General features: G+C 39.8%; 1 protein-coding gene across 3 annotated transcripts in view; it reads left to right on the top strand.

Moving 5' to 3' along the window:
- The window catches only part of WNT7B (Wnt family member 7B), a 93,295-nt gene that overhangs the window by 49,147 nt on the left and 19,954 nt on the right, over positions 1 to 24,194 (top strand). For all 3 annotated transcript variants that reach the window (XM_053944054.1, XM_053944056.1, XM_053944055.1), the window contains one exon: positions 2,501 to 2,727. In XM_053944054.1, the coding sequence (XP_053800029.1) occupies positions 2,501 to 2,727 (227 nt within the window). The remainder of the gene's footprint in view (positions 1 to 2,500; positions 2,728 to 24,194) is intronic.

Here is a 24,194-nt window from a genome sequence, read left to right as displayed (position 1 = left end):
AATTATAAGTTTAGATGCTGTGGCCAATTCTTGCTTTCCTTTGTTTTGAAAGTCGTAAGGTTTTTGCTACTCAACTTGAGAATAGTTAGTGGAAACTGTGGAAGCCCAGCAGTTAAAAAAAATGATGTCAGGAAGTTATTGCACAGTTTTTATCAATTTTTTAATTTTTAAAAAAGTATTTATATAACATACAAATAATTTTTATGTGTAAGTTTTGCTAGTAAGTTGGTGGCATAGCCTCAGTAAATTGATGACTGGCAATTTATCAGTCAGCTACAAGACCAGAACTGTGTGTCTTGTGCATGTGCCAAGCATCAAATGGAATTTTGAATTCCTTGTGCATGTCTCTTTCTTAGGAATCAACCACAGATTTCCTCAGGGCTAGATTTTCCTGGAAGGGTCAGTGTCTGAAGCAGCAGTGGAAATGGGTCACCAGGTGGGAAGGTCTTGCAGGAAGCCTGGGTACCTGGTTTGTCCCAGGGAACTGGGTAAAGCCAGGTGGAGGGGATGGGGCAAGAATGGGGCACAGCACTTTAGTGTCATCAAAGAGTGTATGTTTGTGAATTTGCCATCATCTATTAAGGAAAAATGCTTTCCTTTGTATTTTACTGCAATATTTTCAGAATCTCCATCCTACTTTGTGTAGAAAGTCAGACAGAGAAAAATTCTATGACCTTTCAAAGAAAATAACTTTTACTTTCCAATATTGAAAAGTGTGTGATTAAAAAGAAAAAAAAAAGAGAGAAAAAGAAATACTGATACTTTCCTCTGTGATTTTCATTAGCTTTTGAAGCCATAACATAAAGGTCATAAGCCACTGTATAGAGAATCTTATCACTATATCAAACATAATACTTTTTAAAGATTATCACATCTCTTGGAAAGTCCTAATTTAAAGACATCACTATTTAATTTTTTTTTTTAATTTTAAAGAGGAGAAATACTTTTTGCCAGAAAAAAAACCCCCTCAGCTCAAAACCTGTGTGAATCTCAGGGACTCTGTGGTTCCAGGTGATGCTCCAACTTTGTTGCTCAGCATCCAGAGGAGCACAAATTAAAGCTGCAGGTCTGAGCACTCCTGCTCCAACACTGAGAGTGATCAGACTGCAACTACTTTTTGTTCTTACTTCTGTTTAATAGGCAGAACAACAGGGGATGCATGTGCTGTGTGATACCTTATTTCTATATCCATAACCCACCTCTGCTGCCATAAATAAAAACCCACAATGATGAATTTCTCATGGATTCTTAACTTTGGAAAAGATGCAAAAATGCCTACTAAAGGCAGAGTGGATCATCATGGAATTTCCATCCCACAGGAATAGCAGTATTTCTTTTTGGCCAGGGAAGAGCTCTCAATTTCACCCTCCTTGCTCTGGCTTTACTATATCTTATTGAAATAGCAAAATTAAACACTCTGATTTAATTGAAATGCGGCATTTATGTAATTTTGCAGTTACCTTGTGATGAAGTTGACAAATCTTTATATAATTCTTTAATTTTGTTTAGTCACCATTTCCCCAAGGGAGCATTTCCAGTGGGAAATTTTTAATGCTAAGATGAAAGGCCTAGGCTGGTGTTCAAGGTAGGAAGTAGGATCATGGGGCAGTCATTCTGCTTGTCCAGAGCAAGCTGAAGCATCTCCACGGGCCTGGAGGGTACTCAGTAGATGTGACCAGAGGCATAATTGAACCCATGTTGTCCTATTTCTTTTCAAAATATTACCATTTAAAATGTAGACTGTAAAGATGTTGAAAATGAGCCTGTGAAGATGTTGAAAAGTGAGCTGAAAAATGAAAAATAAATGTGCTTAAGTGAAAACATATTGCCATATGTTTTCATATGCAACAAAAGGTGCAAGTTATGTGCAAACTTCATAATGAATTCTGAAAATATACTTGAAGAATGAGAACTGCAAGTGTTTCTAGCCTGGATGGCACATATTAAGGATAACTCCTATGTGCTCCATGATGTTTGCCAGATCTAAAAGCACAGTTATGCTGGTGGACTTCATTAATCATTCAATATTCTGAGCATAATAATGGGCAAGAGTGTTGGTAGTGTCAAGTAATTTTCTAAATTGTGCTTAACAGTTTCAAATGAGGGGTGAATGAACTGGCTGCAGTAACTAAAACACTAATTCTGAACCTGCATTCAAAGTAGACATGAGTTTCAGAGATTTTGTGGATGATCGCTTATCACTATATTTTGATTTTAAATAAGCCTTTCTTTCCACATCTCACAAGCTGATGTCTCTGTGTAGGACTGGAAACAAAAGTCCAAAATTCAATTTCTTTGTTTCTTCTGGCATAAACCAGATCAGGAATTACTGCAAAATTTCCAGGCTGCTATACCAGACCAGAGACACTGTGCCAAGTTGGCATAATTACAGGAACTCAATCTCCGACCCTTCCCCTTTTGCACAGCACCTTGCCAGCCACACAGCAACACCTGGTCACCTCAATTTGGTTATAACGTGTCTTTCTGCTTTTTTCTTCAGAGCTTTGTCATCCGTGGTGGCTTTAGGAGCTAATATAATCTGCAACAAAATCCCAGGCCTGGCCCCTCGGCAGCGCGCGATCTGCCAGAGCCGCCCTGATGCCATCATTGTGATCGGGGAAGGGGCACAAATGGGAATCAATGAGTGCCAGTACCAGTTTCGGTACGGGAGGTGGAACTGCTCTGCGCTGGGAGAGAAAACAGTCTTTGGACAAGAGCTTCGAGTAGGTAAGGGTGTCTCTGCTACGGTGCTGTAGGGACCTGTTTGTAAGGTTTTCTCTTACCTTTCTTGCTATGGTCCTGCAAAGGTTTATAACCTCAGAGTTCAACAGTGATGCTTCCAGGACAATTTCCACTCAGTGAAAAGTAACTGGCAAGAGACGTGGAATCTCCAGTGGTCTGTAGATGAAGTCACTCATATCTGTGCAACTTCAGACCCAGCAATGGCCTCAGTGCCTGCACAGCCATCCAAGGTTACAGCCCATGAAAAGAGTATTTCCAACTGTTGTCTTGTTACACGTTGTCATGATAACTGTGGTGAATATTATGGCCAATCAAAAATTAACTAAAAGCAGCTCAGAAAAATCCCTCTTCAGACTTCCCAGAAGCTTAAGTAATGGGAGAGTCCCAAATAATTGATGGAAGGACTGTGCTACAACGCTGGTCTTCCAATATGTGGCAATGATACATTTTAGTGTTGCTACCATACTGCAAAGAAAATACTGCAAGTGATTTGAGGCAGGAAACATATTCAAAGAAAATAATACATGGCCTTGGCCTGACAAGCTGCTAGCTGTTAGAAGAAGTTAAATCAATACCTTTTCATTTACCCTATGTCTGATATTATTTCACAGGGGAGATTATGTAAATCTTTTTCCAGCACTGAGGTCACTATTTTCTTCATCACCCAGCTGGGTATCCTTAACTTATTCCTGACCTTTTCTCTCTCTCCCAAGGACTGCCCACTCGCCTGTCTGCTGCTCTGAGTTGGGATAACTTGTGCTGTGTAGCTCTCTCAAGAGCACTCAAAGTGATACCATCCAGCTTCTCAGTGGGGTTGGAGCCTATTCTTCTTGTGTCCCATTTTTCTTTGGGTGATAACTCTTAAATTCAATGGTTTGGATGAATCTTGTGCTTCCAATACAGCTGTGTGTGGTCAGACATAAGATCTCATTAAAACTGTATGAAAAAAGGCTTAACATTTAATTTCATCTGTGCAAAGAGGTGTTGACTCACATGGTGCTTTGGTTATTAGTGGTGGTCAAGGCGTCAGGGTTTTTTTTTCTCACACCCTTGTGAAATGAATGCCAAAACCTGAAGTATGTTTGGGTCAACAAAGGAACTGAATATTTTTTGAAAGAACATCCAAATCTGAGAGTCTAGCTGAGGTCTGAGTGCTTTAAGGACACAGTGGTTCAGCTGTAAAGTGTTGTTAGGGAATAAATCCATTGGCATTGGGCAACTGACTTACATTTGCAGGGGGTCTGTCGTATTCTGTGAGCTTTACATTACATTCTCAAGGCATCATATTCAGGAGTTAACCTAAATTTTGCATTCTACCTTCAAATTTAAATGAACCAGGAAAAAAATCTAGTCACTTGTCTTGACTGTTAGAAGCATGGTCTGGTCCTCCTTGGTTGGTATTATGTTTGTTTGCTTTCAGTTGGTAGCCAGAATTACGTTGCTGTCAGAAAATACACATCTGCCAAGCATTCTGTACTTCTTCATTCTCTGTTTTCATCTGCCAAAGCTTGCAGGCATGCCCTGACCTTAGATATGTGAGTTGTCTTACCTTCTGTGAGATCCCTTATGGCCTGAGAAGGGCTGCTCTAGAGGGTTGTATCAGAGTGGGTGTCATCACAAAGCTTTCCAGTGAAAAGGCTTTCACCACTTCTGCTCTCCTCTTTAAGCTGAGGATCTTGTGCTGCCTCACCATCTTCACCACTGTGCTTGTGGGTAACAATCCTCTTCACCAGAGAGACTCCTTTCATCCTCCAAAACTATGCAAGTGAGGGCTGTTCAAATGCCTAAAGAGGACAAGTTGTAGTTGTGCTTTCAGCCTCAGTGTTTCTATGTAAAGTAAGAGCTACAAGGAACAGAAATTATTTTTCATTAGGATGGACCAGCTATCAGGCTATACAAAGAAGGAAAAAACCAGGGTTTTCTTGAGCCACTGTTCAAGCCATATTTGCCAAAATGTTTACCAGATTCTTGACCTCTTCACTGAAGCTGGGTGGTTTCTTGCACGTCTGAAATGACTGATGTGGAATTTGGTGGGTTCTTTTATGGATTAAAGCAAACATAGATGAAACTTGGCTGTTGCAGCTGAGTTCTGCTTTGACACTTGTTGGGTGTGAAACCACACCGACTCTAACAGTTGCAGAAGGTTTACATGACCCCTTCCAGCTGAGCCAGATGAGTTCCATGCAGGTCTATAAAGCATCCCATAATCCACAAGTCTTTATTTTTTTTTATTATTGGAGTAGCACCCAGAGATGAGGAGGTCAGTACCTAGGAAAATAATAGGGTTTAGGAAGTAGTGTTATTACATTAGCAAGGGGGAAAAAGGTAAAAAGATTTAAAACCCCAGCTACTTAAAAGTGCAAGATACTTCTAAGCACAATATTCACATGTGTAACTAAACACATGTGGTATTCACATGCCCTCTGAACAGAGAGAGACAGCTTCCTCAGGATTCCTCCTGAGAGAAGCTGTGAGAGAAGCAGAGAAAAGAGAATCAAAACAATTCTTATCTCATTCGCTGCTCCTGTGTTTGTGCCCATGTGGAATGTGGTATGGAGATTGCTTACCCAAGGTGATTGCTTGATTGGATTCTAGTGATGGTTGTTTGGATTCGTTGACCAACTGGATCCCTGTGTGTGTCGGGACTCTCTGCAGAGTGTCATGGGTTTTTCTTATTAGTGATATAGTTAGTGATAGGTCTTGTTAGTGTAATATAGTTATAGTATAATATAGTATAATAAAGTAATTAATTAGCCTTCTGAAATCATTGGAGTCCTGCACATCATTCTTCCTACATTTCGGGCATCCCAGCACTGATGAACACACCTCTGTCTGACACAGAAACACCAAACCAGCCATTCGTCTCTTCCTGAACGCACTGAAGAAAGGACTAACACTAAAAAAAGACAGGCATATTTTTTTGAAAATAAGAAAAGCTTTTTGAAAGCTTTGTCCCAGAACCCCTTGGGGAGATGAACACTGAAGGTGAATTATTCAGGTCTCAGGGTAGGGAGGGAAAGTAAGCAGTGATGACATATTAATTGCTCTCTTGCTGCGAGGGAAGGAGAGGACCTACTCTTTAGCCACTGATCAAGACTCTACCACCACACTGACAAGTAGAGATTTAGGGTTATTCTAATTTGTATTTTGATGCAACACTCCCCCTTCAAAATTCAAAGCAAACACTCAGACTCACCCAACATGAGGTTTCTCCAACAGATGTACATCTGTTTCTACCATCACCTCTCGGGTGCCTTTATAGTTCTAATTATGCATGTCTTCCACCCGCCACCAAGCCAGAAGACATGACACAGGGACACATGTACCCCCTTGTGATTTCTAGGGATCCTACTGTGCCAGGAGAAGTCCTCAGTTTATTAGCTAAGCTCTAGGATGGATCAGTGAGGAGTTATTTATTCAAAGAGGTGAATGAGGGCTGCATCACCAATACAGTACATGGAATCTATATTAAAAACAATTGAAATAGTCCAGAGGATGGAATAACAGTTGTAGAAATCATGGGGCATTCGTGTTGGTGTGAAAGATTTATAGCATCCAGACATAAAAGTGACAGAGAAATCTAAATTACTAGCATGAACAAAGGCTGTAGCATGGGATGAATTTGCCAAGCATTGTGTATGTATAGCTTATTTTGATATATTTATAGCTGGGAACTCTTCCATTGTCATGCCATCCCCAAAGAAAGTCAGTCTGCACTAACTTTACTCATGCTGTCCTTGTACATTTTTGTATTTGTCACCTTCCTGTGCTCATCCCTAGTTTTCAGACCAGCTTCTCACATACTTTTCTGTACTCTCCACTCATTTTTCTTGCTTTAAGCCTCTTTAAAGATTGCCTCTTAAACAAATGAATTAAAAAATTAAAAATTAGATATTTTTAAACTAATTAAAATATAATCACACATGAAATGTTATTACTGGTAATCACTGTTGAAAGATAATTTCCCTTCTAAAATTTTGAAAGCGAGGACCCTGATCTGGAAGAGGAAAGCCTCTGGTCCTATCAGGTTATTGATGCAAAAGAGCTCCAGCACTAAGTCTCTATTCCCCCAAATGATGGGCAGAGCAATTTGTCACTTACACGCCTCTGAAAGCTGCAGATCATTAACAGCATTGAAAGCAAAGAACTCCCCCCAGAAAAGTAAGCAGTGCAGGCTCTGTAGTATGAAGTCTGAATCAATAACGGAAATGAAACCTACTGTTGTTCTTTTACAGTGGATTATTCTGGCTAATGATTTGTGCATTGACCCTTTCCACTGGAATCCTTTAAACTGAAGTGCTCATGAACAGGCAGCTCTTACCAGTGCTAAATCCAGGGCAAAGCTGAGCTGTTTTGGTGTTTTGAAAAATATATCTGTCAAGATATCCAAAATGATCTGTACCTGTCTCCTTTCTCAGACTCATGATGTGGAAAATGAGCATGATTAGCAGTATTTGGCTGTGTCCTGTGTCACTGGGGCAGTGATTTGGAAAATCATTAAATTGGACAACTGACAGGGAAATATTAACAAGTAGGCCAAACCTAAGGGAGTTCTGCAGTTGTTTTTGTGGTGTTAGTTTTTTTTGTTTTTTTTTTTTTTTTCTTTTTAAATGCCTTCCCCTTTGTTTTGATCTGCAGTTTTCTGGTGTGTTGAAAGGATGCATCTGAAGGGAAGTTACAGCTCTGCTTGCCAGGGGAGGTTTAGGAGAAGAACATCTTAGGAAGTGTCCTGTCTCTTCCCATTCACTTAACTTTTGATCCACTCTCCAGGCAGAAAGGGGGAGGGATAGGAGAAAAACCCTACAGTTTAAGCAACAAACAAAATCTGTGCATGGATTTTATTAACTACCAGGTGATGAAGACTTTTGGCAAACACAATCAGAACATAAACTTCAATGTCACAGTTCTCTACAAGCATGCATTTGTACATGTGCACACATAAACTGGGAAGAGGATGGATAATTCCAAACAGAAGACTGGGAAAGGGAGGGGGACAACTTCTGAAAGAGAGATACTCATAAACAACTGTGATTCTTGCTCTCTTTGTACTGGAAACAGGTAACATTGTCAGTCCTCTCTTGATCCCATGTTTCAGCTGCAGGCCTGAAAAAACTTTGGAATTGGGCATGAAAGATATCTAAGTGATGGCGTCATGGAGGAGCCGTTGGCATCTTATCGTACATGCTGAGGGGGTGTCAGCCAGTAAATTATTCTTTGTTCAGGCCATATATAGGCTTAATTAAATTTGGATTCCACATATGAATCCAGTCATTTTTATTCTGGGCTGTGATGATGGTTTAACCGAGATGCCAAATGTTCATAAAAACTTCCTACCAAAAATGGGAGGAGTAGAGAGGCTCATTATTCTCCAAAAATGGATATTTGGGTCCAAGCAGATGGATTAATCTAGCACAGTAGTGTCTAGTGTGGTATGAGTTGGCCAACTTGGAAAGCTTGACTTTCAGTGTGAGCAGAAATCTTGCGATACATGAAGACAGGCGGCATTCTTAGGAATGCTTTACAACCATAGCTGTGCTTTAATGCTATCAGCAAGTCAATAAAGGGAACCATAAATGAATCCAGACAGTTTGCTAAAGTAAGTACATTTCTAGCTCACTTTTTGCCTTTATTTTCTCTTGCCATTTCTTTCTCTGCTACTTTACGTTGTCATTTTCAATTTTTTAGAATCAATTTATGTTGTTTGTTATATGTTTGTTAAGGCTTAGTAATATTCATATATCAGGTTGACTGTATGTTTATTATTCTAACATCTGTGTATTTATTATGGGAAAATCTATCTTTACGAACTTGCACTATATCCAATAAAAACAATATGGGGGAAAAAAAGGAATTGTACAGCTGGAAACAATTTGGAGGAGGAAAATGAGTTGGAATTAGATTATTTTAAATATGATACAGAGCAGGGTACACACTTCACCGACGGAAAGGCAGTAATTATCTTTGTCATAGCAGTAGGTGCTATGATTGGTTTAGGCATTTGTCAGCTATGAGAACCTCAATTGCACAGTGGCTTTTGGACCTAATGTAGAAAAATTTGGGGTTTTTTGTTGTTGTCGTATAGCATGGGCCCAGACAAGCATTTGAGCATTCAAGCAACAGAGCAGAAATAAATTTATTTTCAGTAAATTGAACTGGATTTCTCCATTGGTGCTAGGATATAGTAAAAACCTTCCAGTGTGAGGGGTGGCTTCTCAGGGCATGCCATCAACTTTCAGCTCCTAGTACAGTGGGCTGTCTGGGATTCCAGAAGAGAGGTGCACAGGATGCATTCAATCGGCTGCAATCTGTACTGAGGATGTGTGCAGCTCCAGAAGATGATGCAGGACCAATACAAACTGTGTCTTTATTGCTCATGTAGCCAACTTAGAGTGACTGCTGGTGTCCATTTCCCAAGATGCCATATGGAGTCATTGCATTTGCCCGTTTGATTTAGTTAAACTATGAATACCATGGCAAATTTAATGATCTGTGGCTTAAGCAAGCATAACTCTTAATAGAAGCACAGTGGTGCATAACAAGATGTATATTTCTTGGTTATTTGGAGAGGGAGAGTTTTCTCATTATTAGCCTGAATGAAAAAAAAAAAAAAAAAAGACATGCATGATGAACCTCCACCCCTAGCAGCAAGATAAGTGGCTGGCAGGTAGAGGCAGGCAGTAAAGAGATAAACCCCCCAAAATCTGTGGAATTCCTCTGCATGTTAATTTTGCAGGAAAGATTTACCACCCTGCAAACAGTCATTGCAAAGTCTCCTCTTAAAATGTCTCAAACCAGCACCTTTATTTTCACAACTGGCATGTTGTTGCTGGAAGAAGAAACTAAAATATCTCTATACTTAAGAATGTCCAGTCTATTTGTTCTCACTTATTAGCTATATATTACTGCAGAAGGATTCTGGTGTGTCAGTGGCTATCCCACAAGTTGCCTTACAGAGGTAGAAAGGCCATGCTGGAGCAAAGCTGAGCTACTCCACCCAAAGCCCTGTGTGCTGGTCTGAGCTACACTACAGGCAGTGAGAAAAATCCTCAAAGGCTGCCTTAGCAGAACAGTTTCCTCAGTGCACTTCATCTCAGCTGAAAGCTAAGCACTGGGGAAAAGGTGTGATAATGTAGCAATGACAAGGCAAAGTGTGTGAGAGGGCATTTCAGTTTGCATTATCATCTCTGGGGGAAATTGAGGAGTTGATTCAAACTGTTCATAACTTTCTTACTGTAGAAGGTTGGATAAGCTTTTCACTATCACAAGTAACAAACTAAGACAGTAACCCAGACCAGAATAAGAAAATAAATCCTCCCAGCTGGTGGTAGCTGAGGTTGTGAAGGAGCAGTAAAAAAGTTATGAAACCCTTAAGGTGCTAAGAATTTGTACTTTTTTAACTGAGGAGACAAGTTATTGTGGGAGTGGTAGGTTCAGACTCAATGACTGTCACTTGTTTTTAGAAAAATAAAAATATCTTTTTATTCTAAGAAAGTAGTGTTGTTTTAAAGAAACGTCCTATTTTGACAGGATGGAGGATTCCCAGCTTGGTGAATCAATTTGAACATTTGTGGGTGATAATTTCTCTGTGCTTTAAAAATTTCTTAGGTGTCAGAACCTCAAAATGATTCAAGGAGGCCTTAGTAATGTTTTCAAAATACATTGTAAATCATAGAGGAAAAGACAAACATAAATGGACAGTACCATTTGTAAATTATGAGTTGACTGAAATAAATTTTGTTTTACTTTACTAGAAAAACTGTCAATTTGCCACATTAATTTTATAATCTTTATTTCTTTGTCTCCCTATAAAATAAATAAAAGCATATATAGTCTGCAGCATATAATAATTTCCAGCCACGAACAGACAGATGTTTATATATCTCAATTTATCTTCTCCATTTCCTTGTCTTTTTGTAAGGTTTTACTGTTTAGCTCCAGTATAGCTCAATTGTATTTTCTCTTCCCTCAAGGGTCATGTGTGTGAAGAATAGTATAAATTCTCTTAAATTAAAATGTTCTTGTTGCCATTTAAATATTTACCTATTTGGCAGCAGACTTTCTTTAAAAGGAAGATATCCTTATTACAAGCACAGTGCTAATATGGTAATACAATTACTTGGTGAACTGTGTGTGGCTTGCAGCTGAATGAGGAATGATGGTTACTGATCTGAATGAAATCTGGAATTTCCATTCTAAGGAAAGAGCTGTTGTTTCATTCTGTTTCATATAAAAGTGAAGATTTTCTTGGAACAGGTGCTTTTCTGTAGACATTTTCAAATTTAAATTACATACCTGACTGTGAGCAATTCCATTTTTGTTTTCAGAGCACTTAATTTTAAATTTATTCCATGCATTGATGTAAATTAATGCCAAGAACTGTAAGCTGGGAGACTCAAGTCTCTGGATCTCCTGAACTCTGCTCTCACATGCTTCCATGGGTATTCTGGGATGTAAGGGCCCATAACACTGCACAGCTTGGTAGGAAACATCATATAGTACAACACAATGTCTTCCTGTGACCCTAAACCTCAGACCTCCTGAAAAACCAATGGACTGACATGGGGATGGGATTTAACACATTGTTTCCGTGGCTCAAAATTAAATGGACCTTTTTATTGTGTGGAATTGCTCCATCAAAGAAACATTCTTTGGGTACTCATAAGTTTTGTCATTTGATCTTCCTACTTGTGTACTTAGGTGTAGTGTAAAGGGGGCAGGATGGGGCCTTGGGTCTTTGATGATCATTTCTTGCCCAGCACTAGCCAGAACAAAAATCCTCCTTTTGTCTTTTAGCTTTTCTTTTGCTCTACAGGGTAACATTTTCCATATTGCTTTTCTGGTTTCCCTTGGGATGAGTCAGTCAGAGGTCCTGTGGAAAAGATAGTATACAAATTCTAGACTATGGTTTAGTTGAATACTGTACCAAAGTTTGGACACAGGGCTGACTTCACATGACAGCTTTAAGCTTGGCATTTCCTCACTTCCAAGTGCCTCCAAGGAACATTAATGTTCATTTAGTGTCATTTTTTAATATCACTTTTAAATAAAATTGCTGAGTACAAGTGTTCCACAGCATGCTGACTCATTAGTTACTTCAGCATCCCAGCCCTATTGGTCAATGACTTAGAACATAATGCATGTTTAAGCCAGGAAGGCAAATGACATTGAAAGTCAAATAACGTGGGGCTGGGCTTCATCCAAAAGGACAGGGGCCAAGTTCTTGTCCTATTACTGTCAGTAGAAATTTTGCCACTGGTTTCATCAGAACCACTAAAAAGTCTCCTGGCTTTTGGTCATGAGCAGAACTTGAAAGTGAAGTTGAATTTCATACAGCGACTCAGCTAAACCCCAATTAGTTAAATGGCAATCAACCATGCAACATTTGACTTTTTAAGTACAGAGCAACTTTGCAAACAGGCAGGTGCTGCCAAAACCTTGCCACTGCAGGGGAAGTTCTTTAGGGAGGGTGACAGGGAGTGCAGGACAGCACCTGCTGGTGTGTGATGCCTTAATAACTTAGGGTTCTAATGACTTTGGAGATTCCCTGAGCTTTACTACTGCGGTTAAGTGTGTTGTCAAAATCTCTTCCCTAGAATTACAGATGATAGGTTTGGTCATCTAGTCCAACCTCTACGCCAAGCAGGACAGGCTAACATAACATTAGACTTCAGAGTTACATGTGTAGCAGCATCCCTCCCTTTCTTCCTCTCTTCTTAGGGATATGTTCTGTTTGGTGAACTATGTGTTTCTAAATTGAAAAGCTTGAAATACAGAGAGAGGCATGTACAAACATTACAAAAAACACAGCATTTGTTATCTGCACATTTTGGTCTGCAAACAAATATTTTAGCATTCAGGATTAGATCACTGATCCATGCAGTTTGCCATCGTGCCTCCAGTCACGAGCAATTTCTTTTCCTAACAAAGTGGCTGGTGTATTGCAAAATATTACATCTGACAAATACCTCATTTTCTAATTGACAAAATTTCCTTCGTGCGTATCATGCCTGACCTTTTAGCATTGGATTAAATTGTGCATGACTGTAGTTTATTTCTTACTGATGTTCATACTGTGAAGAATAATATTATAGTTACTGATAGAAGAGGAAAATTGAAAAAAGAAAACAAGCAAGCAAGCAAGAGGACTCTATAATCTATTATTTGGAGACTCAAAAAAGTGAATCAAGCATTCTAAGGTAGTCATTCTCTCAGTATTCAAACTGGGAACTGACTCCAGCCATGCTTTTTTTACCCAATACATGCTTAACTTTAAGCCCTCCATTGTAAGTGCTATTAAAGAGGCCTTGAAAGCCTCTTTTTAAAGGCAGAACCAAGTGGTTTGCAGAATATAGAAGTCATAGTGAAAGCCAGCATGCAAGATCAAGCCAATGATGGGTCCTTCTGCTCATCCCAGACCCACTTGGAGTGGATCTAGGAGACTACTTTTAGCCACAGGTGTAGTTTGTCTCTGTCTATAATGCTTTCTCCACTGCAGAGGTTCAAACTTCTATTCTGGGATTGTGTGAGAGGGATGATTCTCAAGACTTAGCCTAAGACTTAGGTGTTAGTTAAATGGGCTTGAATTACTGATGTGTCTTTTTGGTTTGCTCTCACCCCAGAAAGCTCACTGGTGCACTGGGAGAAGGCTCTGCTATCTCTAGATGAAAGCTCAACAGACATGCACGGAACTGCACGTAGACTTTTACAGCTTTATTCACTTTGCTAAAATGAAAAAAATTACTCATGGATCATTATTTTTACCTGTTCACTCATTTCTTCACCAAAATGTGGAAACTCATACTCTGTCTATTCAGCCTCCAGCCATCTTGTTCAGAAGAGATCTCCATTTTAAGTCCCATCAGACACGGTCAGTGCAACCTTGCAGTTCCTGAGGGGAATGGCACAAGAGGTAGAAGTGGTTTCTCTCTGCTGCTGAATTAAAGGGTTTCAGACAGCAAAGGCAGAAAAATGAGGAGCCCCTTCCTCACTTTTCTTTGGCCCAGTTTCACATCACACAGCTCCAGGCATTTGCTTGAGATGTCTGAGATAGGAACCTAGTCAGGCTGTTTTCCTTGTATGGTCAAAGAATAGGGAGAAACACTTCCAGAGGGTGATTTGCATCTTAATTTGACTGCACAATGGTCCCTGTTGCCTCTCCTGGGAGTTTAGACTCCCTTAATACCTAAATTCTCTTTGTGTTTGAAATTTTTCCATCTCTATGTATATAGTTTCACTGGGGAGCATTTGGTCCTCTCATAAAGCCTTACCTGCTTCCCCACATGGCAGACATGGAAACTTGACCCCTATTTAAAGTCCTACCAGTTCTTAGTACTCAATCACCAGTAGTGCCTGCAAAAGTTGTCTTAGCTGTGAACTTTTAGACAGATAGTGGCAAAACTCAAAAATAAATGCTGCAACCACAGGCGTAGCTCCACCGCTGCTCTTTGGAAATTTAAGAATTGGGAGGCCAAAATTACCATCAGATGGTGCACCTATTTAACAAGTGACAGAGACATGTTCCACAAAAAAATGGAAGCCACAGCCTCCAATAACCCACCAAGTAGCTTCCCCTGCTCTTTATTCTCAGTTGTGATATAAATTGAATGTGTTTGAAACATGGACCTGCTGGTCATACTATCCTGTTACATTTAATATGGAGTATGTTTTCAATCTTTGTAATGGAAGCCTTTCAACTCTCTGGCTAGGGACGTGAGGAAGTGGGAAAGAGTGAAGCAGACCTATAAATGCATGTGAAGGAAGAGGGAAAGAAAAAGGGACGGGCCAGAAGCAGGAAAACTTGGTAATGGTGAAGGGCAATGACAGGATCCAAAATCCTAAGTGGCCAGCACAGAGCAGTGGTGCATTCCTGTTTTAAGTTGAGGCAGTTCTGGCTATCAATGGTGGGTACCTGTCCGTGCATTTTTGAAGGAATCTCGATGTCTATATTTTAGAAACTTGCTAATGCCAGTATTCCAGGCAGAATCAGACAGGGTATTTCATTAAGAGCATAGTAAAGGTGGTGAACTTTCCTAAACAGTCAGGTGGGTTTTATTCTCTGACTGCTTCTCATTTCTAAGCATTTGGGTCCTCCATACTCAGAGCAGGATTAGGACAAATTGACAGGCATATATTTTAGGCTATATTTGTCACAATAACAAAATACCACGTGATTCTTTCAACTATCAATACATTATCATGTGTAGCACATGAGCTGGTATCTATTTCCATTCTACTCTATTTCTTGCTTTAAAGAAAATTCCAAAGTAATAGCTAGGTTCCTGGCAATCCTATTTCATGAACCTCACAAAACTTATGCAGAAAAAAATATTGTGTCTTATTCCTTTTCTTAGGTGGGTCTTTTACTGCTTTCTGTTGTTATAGTGTCTTTAAAATTATGCTGTAAATAGAATTTAGTATATTGCTAAGAATTACTAATTAGATTGTTCTCTTAGTTACAACTTCACCAGTGAAAATGAACTGAGAATTTCCTGAGTGAAAACATTTGAATATTCTTTAACTCAAGAAGTATTCATGCAGAATGGATAAAATAATTTTTCATTCTCTTTAGCTAAGCTGAGAGGAAGGAATCACGTTGAGAAGCTCAATGCTATTCCCTTCCTATCCTTTTTCACATACCTGTGTCTCCTAGTTCAATGTAAGAACAATCATTTTATGGTGAAAGTGTGGACCAGGAGATAATGGACTTGTTCTCTGCTCCCAGCTGTGCCTTTTTGTGTGACCTTGGGCAAGTCACTTCATATCTTGCTCTCTGTAAAGAACAATGACTAATTTCAGTGAGGAATTGAAATGATTGGGGATTAACCTCCACTTAAACATTTGGGATGTCTCCTCAAACAGAACTGTTTGCTGTTAAAGTCTTCTTACTCAAAGAGGAAAGAAAAAGGAAAAGAAAGAAATATCGTGGAGGAATACAGTCTTCTAAAAAGTGAGTCCAGGCCTGAAACAAACAAACAAAAAAAAAACATAGTGAAAAATCCCAGTAGAAGAGGCCTAGTAGGATTATTAGCTTAGTTTGCAGAAGGAAGTTTGAAAACCTTAGGTAATTGTCCACTCAAATTTCACAAAGAGAAAATACTGAACTGACATTCGGTATTACATGTAACATAGAAGGGACAGAATAAAGCCCACAGGGAGAGTAAATTCTGGTTACTTTTTGTATGTGTGCTGCGATTCTTTGAGTAAATCTTCCTGTCTGTGTTCCCTCTTTTTCTAGCTACTGGTGCACATCCTGACACCAGAGATGGGGCATTAACACTTTTTCCCTCTTTCCCTTTCTCTTTCTCCTTGCTGTCTCTCATTTTCTTTCACTTCAGCAGTTCAGTAATGCTGAAACCAAGTTCCCTTCCCTTTTGTTTGCTTTCCCCTTGTCCACTGATCAACCCTCTTGATTATTACACTGTAGTATTAACTATAGTATAAACAGAAGCACTGAGCAGGAGATTTAGCTGGGTTTTCCCTGCCCTCTTATGCAACCAAAGGTTCTGTAGCACCCCCTTCTTGTTTGTTTTCAGGGATTAGTGGCATTAATCCACATACTGGTGACATAATGAGGCATAAGCTTCACTCAGAGAAGGCAAGACACTGTGTTTTGAGAGACCCTGGACTACTGTGCTAGAAGGGATGGGCATGGAAAGTTTGAAAGGTGCCAGCCTACCTTCAGAGCTGAGTGGCAGGAAGATTGCTGATGGGGTTTTTCACATCATGAAAGCATTTCCATGAACACTGTCTTCTTCTTGAAGTTGGATTCAAAGTGTCTGCATGGAACATCTCATACAGCAGCATGTGCATGCTGTCAGTTTTGTTAACTAGAAGAACATGACATCATGTGATAGACAAAAACAGTACTTGGTACCATATAGCCCGATCCAAAACTTTTCACGTGAAACATTTGTTTGGTTTTGGTTTTAAGACATTTGCTGTTCTTACTGGTCCATTTTAATTAGAGCTGAACCTGAACCACAAACGATAGATTTGAACTTTCCCAAAGTTCAGCGGTGTTCAGATCTGGCTTTTGGTTTGGCCCATCACAAAGACAGGGGTCAGCTCCAAAGTTCAGATCTGGAAATGAGCTGCTGGAAGTGGGGGGCTGGAAAGATTATTTAGTGAGACCCATATTTCACTTTAATGGGGGATTTTCAGTATAGACACTTGCTTATGGGTTTTAGAAGCAGTTTTACATAAGCAGCATCTCAAAGACTGGTATTAATACCAGTCTATCTATCTATTGAAATACTCCTGTACAGCAGAAAGGGCCTTGTTTCTCCTTTTCTGGTCATAAAGCCTGGATCCTGGTCTGCAGCTGGAGTACCTTAAAAACCTAGAAATTTTTCTTCTTGTCTTTGTTTAAAACTCATCATTCCTTTCTAGGGTACACTACTTAAAAACAATTGACTGTTGGCTAGAAATTTGATAATTTTATTCTTATAAAATTTAGTTTTTTTCAGCAGGTAGCTTGCAGGGTTGTTATGGCAATCTCTTGCAGGTTTGGATCCCCATTTTAGGGTGGCCTCGCTCAGTCCGTGGCAAGACACAAGCTTAACACAACACAAATAATATACAGCAACCACTTGTCTACTAGATCAGATAACCTGACACAGTGGGGTTAGCTGGACAGGCTCAGATGAAACATTGATTCAGTATCTGTTGTAAGTCCTGAGAAGATTCAGATAAACCTTCCTTGTTTATGAGAATCTTGTCACTTCCCAACTCTTGTCAGGACCAGAAACTCCAGAGCTGAAAAAACAGACTTTTCTCTTGTGATGCTTCCAAACTCATTTTGCAAACCAGAGAGGTTTGGATGAGAATCTAAACTTTGTGTATTTATCCAAACTTCTCTGAGCTCTTTACTCTTTTAAATCTCTTTCATATGTGTGATTTGTGCTGTGTCTTGCTCCCTGGGGTTACAAATGTGACCAGGCAAGGACCCTTTAAACACCAAGGAAGGGTGGACATCATTACTTGGCCCTGTCTCTCCTCCCAGCAAGATGGCAAGCCAGATGTATCAGAAAGGTGAATGCAGCCACACAATCTTTCTTTAGAAATGTTGTGACAAAGTAGAATTAGTACTTTATATAAACTCATCTAATTCTGTACTTGATAGAACCAAGTTAAATGATACTGAAAAAAAAAAAAAACCCAAAACCTAGAAAAGTACACTAGAAGAAGTTATGTTCAGAAGAATGTCTTTTTTCTAATCAGTGAAAGCAACAAAGTCATCTCCTGGCTTTTCATGTAAAGAAATCTTTTTTCCCCAGTCAGAATACTTAAGGGTGGGCTTTCCTTCTCAAAAACCACCATGTCCCTCCAGCAATAACACTACGATGATTGCTGCCAGCAAAGTTGGAAAGACTCACTGTGCAGGGAAATCTGGCTTAACTCTGATGGGATAAGTTTAGACTCTCCCTTTTCTTGCATTTTCTACTGCCAGTTTCAGGGCTTCCCCATGCAGCTTGATACCTTCTAGGAGCCTTGCTTTTTTGGTTTCTAATTCTCTCAGTTGTTGGTGAGGCTGGATTTTTGTGCCAACCACATGGAAAATGCTATGTGGAAGAACATCTGAAAGACAGGCTTTTAGAGCCAACACCCTGTTGCAGATTTAGCTCTAGGTGCTTAGCTCTTGCCCTATAGAAGTAAATTATTTTGTATCCCATACACTTTAGGACCTAGTCTGAAAGAAGTATCTCATACTTGCTAAATGTCCTGGGCTACGCTTGCTTTGTATGTGTTTCCAAAAGGAGGTTTCTTAGATTTATATCTATCTATCTATCTATCTATCTATCTATCTATCTATCTCTATCCATCCATCCATCCATCCATCCATCCATCCATCCATCCATCCATCCATCCATCCATCTCTCTCAAACATTTGTGTGGGCTAACATAAAAAATGAGTACAAGAAAAAAGTGTACGCTGACAAACAGAATATCCAGCTCGAAGTTGCACTTATCTCACTGGTAGTAAAGAAATGTCAATTCCAAATGGGGATGTGGAATCACTTAGTGTCTCTCTGAAACAGAACAAATAGAACCTCAGCAATTCTTCTGGGAAGACATGTTAGTTATTTTTTAGTCAGTTATTTTTTCCAAATTAAAAGTAAAGGAAGGATGTGGATCCATGCTAAGCAGGTATGGCATGTGAGGATGTGTGTGAGTGTGAATGTAAGGAGTGGGCTCCTACAGCCATGGCTTTTTCTGGTAGGTACTGGGATTTTGAGCATTGCTGTGTCAGATCCCTCTGTGTCTCTGGCAGGAGATGTGCAGGTCAATACTGTACTGAATAGTGGAAGAGCAGAGCATAGGATTCCCAGTCCCAGGACTACTGCTCCTCTCTGGGAGGGCTCCTGTCCCACCATGCAAGCTTCATGGATATTCTCCCTGGCTTGAATTTGTATTTCAGATATCGTTTGAGAAGATTGCAACTGAATTACTGTTCTCTCCTCATAAAAAGAATCCAGCAAGAGGACAGCTTGCCCTCTTGCAGGTCCTTCTGTCCTCTGGATACATACCTTAACCTCCTCGTGCCTCTGTGAAAGAGAGGTAATTGTATCTCTCGTCTCTTGCCCTCTCCAGCTGAACTATGTGTCTCCTTAAGGCGATTTGTGTCTCCTTAAACAGATTTGTGTCTAACACCAATTTCGTCCAGGTATCACTCAGACATTTGTAATTCAATAATTCTGGCAAAGTGGCACTGACCTATTCATAGGTTCTGCACAGAACATTCAGGCAATATTCATGATTTAACTAAACAACCTCAGGAAGCAAGATCAGAAATTTTACCTGCAGAATATACAGAAACCCATCCACAGACACTCTGGCATGCCCAGGTACAGGAGTTTGGTGCTTACAACAACCCATAATTCAGTGGACCCCTTAGAGGATTATTTAACATGTTCCTACAGCAAAGGACAGGTATGCAAAGTGATTTAAATGGACATGACCACTGTCCTTGTGGATTTGTTATTTGGGCTAGAAATGACATAAGATAATAGAGGAAAAGATGACTTGATGCTAATGGCAATGCAGATTTATTTTTAGAGAGGTGCTCTTCAACACAGTGCAATTATGTCAGACCACTGAGATTATTTAAGTTAATTAAAATACTGACCCAGCAAAAAGTCCACTGAGAAGGTCTGATACTGCATGGTAGTGGATTTTTGATACTCATGAGTATAATAGAAGGAATGACAGAATTTTGTGAAATAGGGTCCTCAACAAAATCAAATACAGTCACAAAATCACAGAATAACTTAGATTGGTAGGATCCTACCTAGAGTGCATCCATTCTGAACTGATTCACTCATGAAAGGCTCAAGCCTTTAAAATCTATGCACATGAACATCTCAGTGGTTGTGGTAGCCACTTCCTCTGCTCTTGTATCTCCTTAAACAGAGCATGAAGTTGACTTGAAAGCAAATGTACTTTAAAAATGTGATTGGTAGTACTGTCCTGTTTTTTTCTCATGTTCAGAGTGGAGGTTTCTTTTCTGCTTGTTTTTTCTTTCTGTTTTTTATTATGTGGCAAGCATCTTTTCTACTTCTTAAATCCAAGTGGAAAATGTTTCCCTTGCTGAGCACCACAGAGGTACCTCAGAAACCTTTAACAGGCCATATTATAGGGCAAGAATACTATGAAGAGCAAACCTAAAAAAAGGATAAAAATATGTACCCACACAGTTATAGATTCCCTGCCCTTTTTTCTAAATATTGGACTTATTTTTCTCTGTGAAATGCCCTTTAAAAGAGAGATTGTAATGCAGTGTCAAATCCTACATAAGAACTGTTGTTAACAGGTTGAGGGAGTTGAATTATTAGATTAGAATAGAATAGATTAGATGAATAGAATAGAATAGAATAGAATAGAATAGAATAGAATAGAATAGAATAGAATGTATAACACATGACAACATTCCTCACAGACTCATTTAATTTAAAGACATTGGTATACTTTAGAACACAGTTTCTCTGGGATGCCTTCAGGATTCCATGCTTTCTGGCAAGGGGTGCAAAGACCTTTCTTAAACCTCAGTACACTGCAGGATGTCTCCAGCTGAGCTTTCACATACTATGACATATCAAACCTCTTGTCATTGTTGAAAAGAAAAGGCACCAAACATTCATCAGGGAACCATTGAGCTCCACAGTGGGACATCAGCAGGTCCAGAAGAGAACACAAGCAGGAGACAATCTCTCTGCTCCAGCTCTTGTTTCCCACATGCTACTTTGATAGTATTAGCAGCAGCATTGTCAAAACACAGCCGTCTGTGACACACAGAGGCTCCTCTCAAAGGCACAGTGCATCTTGGAACTACCCCCTCGTGCTCCTCCAGCCATGCTCTCGTGCACTCTTTAAATGTGTGCTCAGCACCATGTTCTGATTTAACTTAGACAAAAATAAGCAGTGGTGCTTTGGGACCAAAACTCAATTTCACCACCATTTTCTCTGAGAATGGGATACAGTTTGCTTCTTAGGGCTGAGCTGGTAAGAAATGTTTGTTATGGCAAATATAGTTTTACAGCAGAGAGCCCAAAAATTTCATATTTCTCTGGGCACTGCTAAACATCTTTTCAAAGATTACAGCAAACTCACTAACCTCACAGAAACTATCCCAGAAAACTTCACCAAGGGACATGTTGCCAAAAGACAGTCAAAAACATAACAGCATTATGCTCACTGGAACAGAAAAGCTGACTATTGTTTAAGGTTGTCAGGACTTAACTAAATAAATTAGGGGGTTAATTAACTTAAAAATCCCTGTAAATCCTTGGAAGACTCATTACAGAAATCACAGTGGAAAGTAACACCAAGTCTTTAGAAAATACCCATGACATTCAAAAAATGTTTGAAAAAATGTGAAAAAGAGAGGCAGAGTAAGTATCTCTTTTTAATAGACATGCTTTCAAAAGTATATAAAGAGTGACAGCAAGAAGCTGCAATAAAGCTAGTGTGAAATAATTCTGTCTCATGTACAGCCCATTCTAAAAGAAGATTTGACAAACCCACATGAGCAACAGAAAACAATCCAGTTGACAGAGCAATTCTAAACTGACGGCCAAGATCCTGGCACCTCCAGCCATAAAAACTTAGTGGGAGCCTGGAGATGAAAAATGCTGAGTAAGAGAAGAATCTGTAAATAAACCATTATGTCATATCACTACACATGCTCAGCTTTGAGATCTGCAATTTTCTCTGTCCTGGCCATGTGTAATTGAAAATAGATACCACAGACAGCCTAGGAAGAAGCTGCTCTAATCACCCCTGCTCTAGCTCTGGTTCAACTAAACAGACCTATATGGATGAAACAAAATTAAACAAGATTATTTTAATTAGACTACAGTAGAAAAATAACGGGTTTAAGGAGGAAAAGTGAAATGAACTAGTACTGTAAAGAGAACATTACTGGACATGACCATCAGCAGGCTCCATCAGAGTTGACCAGAAAGTCCTGCCAGTAACAGATATTCAGCCAGCACCACATTCATTGTTCAGGAACACTTCTGAACACAGGAGCTTCAAAGGAACCTCACAACCATGGATGGCTGTATCTATGTTTTTTTACAGGAGGCTACACAGAAATCAATGTAGTAATGATTTATTTAATAATCGATGTAGTAGCGATTTGTCAGTGAGTAGGAGATGTAGAACAAACGCTGATCCACTACTCAGTGGAGTGGACTCCTGAGGAGAGTACAAACCAAGGATAATGTCAAGAAGGCCAAGCACTTCTTGCCTCAGACTTTACTAAGCAGGTGAATGGTGTGCAGATGGTTATAAACTTACACCATCAACAGAGGAACCCTCTGAGCATATTTGTCCGTGTTGCTTGCTTTCCAGTTAGCTGTCCCTCATCTCAGAACATTTAATGGAGTGAGTGTATAGCTGGTTGTCCTTACAGCCACTAGTGAAAACTAGTGGGGAACTGTAATTAAGAAGAATTGAAAAGACATGTATGTTGCCTTTGTCAAAAAACAAAACAAAACAAAATAAAAAAAAAACTAAAATAAAGGAATTGTAGGACCAATCAGGTTAACTTCAGTAAATGAAAAAATACATTTGTAAGCTCATAACTAAGAACAAGGAGATGAGTAAGAGTCAACCGGGATCTGTCAAGAACAAATCATGTTAAACCAAACTAATTTCCTTCCTTCTTTGGCCACCCAGGGCCTCAGAGGCAGAGCAGAAGCAGTTTATACCATAGATCTTCAACTTAAAGGAAGCTTTTGACGCTGCTTTATGTGACATTTGCACAAGAAAAATAAGAACTTGCCAGATCATCTGAACTTCAGACCATCTGGAGATCATACTTTGAGGTTGAGGGAAGTTATCAAAATGGAAAGGTGTGCTGGCTAGGTTTCTTGTGATCTGTGTTGGTACCAGTCAGCATTATACTCTTGACTTGACCAAGAGAATAAGCTGTGCACATTGCATTTGCGAATTATATTATGTTGGGAAGGACTACAAGGAAGCTGGAGGAAGTTTGGGTCAAAATTGAACATGATCATGGATAAGTGGTCCACAAAAGAAGAAAAAAAGCCTTAAAGCAAAGAAAGAGGAAGCAAATCAGGAAGGCAAAGATCTGTACGTGGGAATGATCATCTGCATAAATGCAAGATGAGAAACATCTGGTGGGAGAGCAGCTGCACAGGAGACAGCTGCAAATTGAGTAAGAGTCAAAAGTGTCCTGCTGCTGTGAAATAAGGAATGCTGGCAGGAATAAACAGGACTAAACAGGCATATGAAGGGCTCCTTCTGCTCTGGCCCCAGGGAGGCAAGACCGCAGCTGGAGCACCCTGTCACATCTCCAGCACTGCAACACCAACCAGGCCAGCTGGGAGAGCAGGGGCAAGGAGCAGAGCTCTTGGGGGTGCTGGGCAAGAACTGATGATGCAACACGTCTGGGAAGGGGTGGAAGTCTTTACATATTCAAGGCTACTGTTAGAAGGAGGGAATAATCTGCTCTTGGCAGCTCTACAGAAAGAAGCAGTGGGTTTGCACTCAGAAAGACAGTTTCAGGTTAATATTAGTGAAATACATACCAGGAGGGGTCCTTAGGCCCTGGAACCTCCTCTACTGAAGGTCCTTAAGAACAGGAACAATAAAAGCTGTTGTGAGGAACATCTGTCTTATTAGCCTATGCCTGGGTTGACAGAGTAGAGACCCTCGTGAGTTTTCTGCTCTTCTTAATTTTTCTGCCTGTACAAAGTGGTTTCAGTAGCCTTTAGTTCTGACATGTAGCATTGGGTACAGAAAGTTAGAGGGACAGAGAAATTAAATTAAATTAGATTAGTCCCTGCTTTTATAAACCAAGAAGTTCAAAGATAATTACACTGAAAATGCAAATAAAGGATCTATTCCAGACAGTGAGAAAACTCCCTCTGACTTGTACTGCCCTAGGATCAAAACCAAAATGAAGAACCTGCACTATTTTCCTTGAG

The sequence above is a fragment of the Vidua chalybeata genome, chromosome 5 (assembly GCF_026979565.1).
Source record: "Vidua chalybeata isolate OUT-0048 chromosome 5, bVidCha1 merged haplotype, whole genome shotgun sequence".
NCBI lineage: Eukaryota > Metazoa > Chordata > Aves > Passeriformes > Viduidae > Vidua > Vidua chalybeata.
This window is presented reverse-complemented; position numbering and strand designations above follow the sequence as displayed.